Consider the following 4,592-nt stretch of genomic DNA (forward strand, 5'->3'; position numbering starts at 1 on the left):
CACGGCGTGCCCAGAACTCCCAGGTCTGTCTTCAGCTATACACCTGGGCCCTGCTGGCCACCTGCCACACTGCCTGGAGGTGACCGTGGGTGACACACGAGAATGGGCAACATGGACACGGGTGTGAAACACTGGAGTGTGTGTGTCACTCCAAGTGGCACGTGCGCACAGCACCGGCGAGTGCAGAGACCAGTCGCCCTGCCTGTGCTGGGTGACGGAACCCATCACACAGTCATCAGGAACTGCGCGTTCCCTACACGGCGGCCCTTCTCTCAGCTGGAGATGGTTCCCAGGTTGCCGCGGCCCTGGGGAGGTCAACCCCCTCCTGCAGGCAGGCCTCCAGGGTGGATTTTGGAGGTGTGGAATCTCATCCTCCTCTCTGGACTTGGAACTCGTTTTTGTGCCTTGGCAGCTCTGAGGGCCTGAAGCTTTTTCACGGCCCAGCCCAGCCCTCATCCTCTTTGAGACAGTCTGGGAAGGGCTGGGGATCCCCCACGGCCACCCGGTCCCTCAGTGACCACAGCACTGCTTTCCTCTCACCGTGTTTATTTGTCTAAAGGGCAGCCCCTCTCCCGCGGGAGGCTGGGCTCATATTTTGCGGCTTCCAAAGATGGGACGGTTCACATGCTCCGGGGAGGCCAGGAAGGCCTTGAGCTTGGGCCGGGCGCTGAGGCGGGCCACGTAGGCCGAGAGCAGGGGGAAGGGGTCCAGGCAGCCAGGGACCAGCACCTGGTGATTGAGCAGCAGGTCCAGCAGGTTGTAGTCGGCGAAGGAGATCTGCAGGGCAGGGAGCGGGATCAGGAGAGAGGGTGGGCGGCTGGGGCGCAGAACACTGGCTGCTCCAGGGAGCCAGTTCAAGGGCCCGCTCTGGGCCTCGGTTTGCCCATCTGAGAAATGGACCTCCAATGGCTGGACCCAGCGCTCACCTGGTCGCCCACGATGAAGGCCTGGCCCCCCTGATTCTGGGACAGCAGGGTCTCGAAAGGCTTCAGGTGCGCCGGCAGCTCCTGAACATACTGGGCTTTGTCCTCCTCCTGTGAACGGAAGTGATGCCCGTGGGGGCCTGCGGTGGGCCTGGCCCTGGGCGGCCTCCCCGCCCCAGCCCTGAGCGCCAGCCCGGGCAGCTCACGCGCTTGTGGTGGATGAGGTGGCCGCAGCGCCTGCGGAGGTCTTCCAGGCCGTCATTCACCATGTCCACCAGCGCCGCCTCCCGCTCGTCTGTGCCATAGAGCCCTGCATCAGCGGCCGGGCGGGGGGTCACGTTCTCTCCGGGCTGGGGTCCTGCCTGCTCACTGCTCCCCTCTCCCCCCAAACCTGAAGGCCTCAGGTCTGGGCACCCAGGTCCCCTGAGCTGGGGGGTCCGCTCTGCTCAGTTCTGCCACTCCCGTCTCCACGAGCCCAAGGAAAATACCCAGCAGGAGCCCAGGCACTCGTCTTTGAGACCATATTCTGATCCCTGGGACTCGGGAACTCCCAGCCCAAGCCACCCCCAGTTCCTCCGCCAGGCTGTGCCCCTGCAAGGGCTGGCCAGGCCTCTGATTGCACCTTCCCAGGCCTGAGGGGTGCCCGCTTGTGGGGCCTGGCCAGAACTTGGCTCTGCAGACTGGCATATCCCTCTGAGGGCAGGACTGCATGGGGCGGGACAGCGAGGGGCAGGCTACGCTACAGACCTCTGTCCTGTCACCCTGCGTCTCGAAGAAGTCAGGGTGGGCCTGGGTCTGGCTGCTCCCACTCCCCTTCCCTGACTTCCCTGATGTGGGATCCCCTTCCCACATCCTCCTGTACCCACCCCTGCCTCCCCAAGCTGGCCGAAAAAGAGGCAGTCACCTCCCCAAGCCACATTCCTGCCACCCTTGAAACAAAGCCACAGGCCTGCTCATTGTTTGCACCAGGCTTTGCAGATTCAGGTGAGGCCAGGGCAGGAGAAGACTGGCCTTGAAGCTCCTGGTCACACCCACAGTGACTCTAGCGTACAGCAGCACGTACCATGTGGTGGCCAGTGACCACCTCTGAGCTGTCATCCAGGAATCGATGAACCCAGAAGGGCTGCTGGCCCAAGCCATGTGGTCCCTGCCCCAGGGGGACTGGCGGCCCCAGCTCTGTAAACTAGAGTCCTCCTAACCCAAGCCCTGCCCCTTCCTCTAGGGTCATCTGGCCTGGGACCAACCGTAGGACCCGATCCCAGGACATCTGGGTGGGACCTTTCAGGTGCTTTCCTGGACTGGGCTGTGTTCAGCCTCGGGACTCACCAAAGGAGCGGCCCAGGTGTCGCAGGATGGCATTGGACTGGTACAGGGTGAGGTCTCCGTCCTGGAACTTGGGGAGCTGTCCGTACAGCTGGGAGGTGTGAGGACGGCTCAGTGAGGGACACTGAGCTCAGCTGCCCCCTACTCAAGGGTTGCCCCACCTGTCTGGGCGCCGGAACTCACACAGGAGGCCTTGAGTGGGCCCTGCAGCCAGCTCTCCTTGGTGACCACCTCCTCCTTCCAGCTCTGGTCCTGGTCGGCCAGCAGCATGCGCAGGGCCTCGCAGCGCCCTGGGGGACGGGAAGACGGGGCAGTGGGCAGAGACCCCAGCATCGCAGCAGCCCCCTGGGGAAGTCAGGAGTGGATGGGAGCTGGATGTGGAGACAGGACAGACTAGATTCTGAGCCGCTGAGAAGACGAGCAGCGGATAAAGTGGAGCCCCCGGCCCCCACGGCGTCTGGGCCAGGCGGGCAGGGTTGGAGGCCCAGCCTACTTCGCCCCAGGTCGGACCGAGAAGCAGGAATAGAGCGCACCGCGCGCGGGCCCCCCGCCCCCACAGACACCGCCGCGGCGGGACCCCGGCCCGCGACCCCGCCCCGCCGCCCGGGGCCCCGCCTCCGCCTCGGGCGCTGTCCAGACTGCGCGTCCTGCCGGGGGCCCTTCGCCCGCCTGAAGGAGCAGCGGCCGCACCTCGTGTCGGGAAGTAGACGATGGTGTAGGGCGGCACTAGGATAGGCAGACAGACGGGACGATGCGGGAGGAAGGAACCCCAGGGGCTGGCAGCCCGGGAGTCAGGCCGCCCGGGGAGGGGGGTGGCTCGGCCGGCCCCTTCCCCCACGCGGTCCAGACCCTACTCACTGGAGGCGGCGGAGTTCAAGTGTGGCAGGAAGTGGGGAGGACCCGGAGGCCTTATATTTAAGGTCCTGCTCCACCCCGGCGCCCCACCCCCCGGGAATCCGCCGAGTCACCGAGAGGATCTGGGTTGGGGCGAGGTGTGGGTGTGGTGAAGCCGGTCGGAGGGGCCCACCGGCTCTCCGCAGCCGTGCACCTTGCCTGCTGCGCAGCGGCTTTACAAGAGGCTCCCATACTCAGCACCGGGCAGCCACTACCCGCCTCCCCACCGCACCTGAACACAGCATCCTCAGGGCCCCCAGAGGGCCAGGACTTAGCGCCCCAGCACCGGCACACAGTAGGTGCTACATAAATGCTTTTTGCTTGAATGAATGCTATTTCAATAAACACCCATTTCCGCAGCCTTTCTTCTTGATAATAATAGCAAACCCTCAGGGACTGAGGGCTGCCGCTGAGAAATTTACATCTATTACAACCCTAAGACTTGGTCCTGTTCAGATCCCATTTTACAGAGGAGGAAGCTGAAGCACAGTGATGTTCCCAAGGTCAGAGGGCTAGTGAATACTTCCGGTTGGATTCAGGGCATCACTTTCAACCCTCACTCTGTCTTCTGCAGGGCTTTGTCATTTGACTACGTTGAGTGAACTCCGGGAGTTGGTGATGGACAGGGAGGCCTGGCGTGCTGTGATTCATGGGGTCGCAGAGAGTCGGACACGACTGAGCGACTGAATTGAACTGAACTGAACTGAAGGGCTCTGTACGACTGAGAGACTTCACTTTCACTTTTCACTTTCATGCACTGGAGCAGGAAATGGCAACCCACTCCAGTGTTCTTGCCTGGAGAATCCCAGAGACAGGGGAGCCTGGTGGGCTCTAGTCCATGGGGTTGCACAGAGTCAGACACGAATTAGTGACTAAACAACAAAGTGTTCTGTACTCTTCAAATACAGGCTGAAGGGATACGGGTGAGTGGAAAGACAGAGGAACTGGAGTGAGCGAGACTTTCTGGGCCTGGGAGGGCTGTGTCTTTCCAGGCGGGGCCTGTACCAGCCTCCCTATGGGCCCATCTGTACCTGCAGCCCGGTTCTCCTGGCTGCCCCTTCCTGGTGCTGGGGGTGGCGGTGGGCGGGGTTCTCCTTGGGAACTGGCGCCTGACAGCCTGGTTTTCCCATCAGAGCCTCTGGAAAGAGGAAGCTGTCCTTCCGCAGGTGCAGAAGTACCCAGCCCAAGCGTGGGAAAACACCAGGCAAGCCCGATTAGGAGCATCCCTGAGCCTCATGGAGCCCACGGCTGCCTGGGTCTGGGAGGGGTTGGGGGAGGTGGCCCCAGAGCCGGGATCTATCCCTGACTCACAGCTGCAGGAACATCTGCCCAGCACTTAGCAGCTTACAAAGAGATTTTGCATAAATGGTTTCATGTCATCTCCACCGCAGCCTGGGAGGAAGAGGGTCGTGTTCTCATTGTGCAGAAGAGCTCAGAAAGACTCAGTTACCC

At 62.6% G+C, this 4,592-nt stretch overlaps 1 protein-coding gene across 1 annotated transcript; it reads right to left on the minus strand.

Annotated features, from left to right (window-relative positions):
* Positions 1–529: 529 nt before the first annotated feature.
* LOC148773846 (glutathione S-transferase P-like) lies at positions 530–3,200 on the minus strand. The gene is made up of 7 exons (XM_088832065.1): positions 3,105–3,200; positions 2,937–2,972; positions 2,430–2,536; positions 2,250–2,337; positions 1,130–1,233; positions 927–1,034; positions 530–777 (listed from the first exon to the last, which is right to left on the minus strand). Coding segments are annotated over exons 1-7 (633 nt in total). The 5' UTR covers positions 3,106–3,200; the 3' UTR covers positions 530–588.
* Positions 3,201–4,592: the final 1,392 nt, after the last annotated feature.

This window comes from Moschus berezovskii, chromosome 25, assembly GCF_049115385.1.
Source record: "Moschus berezovskii isolate FMDL1 chromosome 25, NW_MosBer_1.0, whole genome shotgun sequence".
Lineage (NCBI taxonomy): Eukaryota > Metazoa > Chordata > Mammalia > Artiodactyla > Moschidae > Moschus > Moschus berezovskii.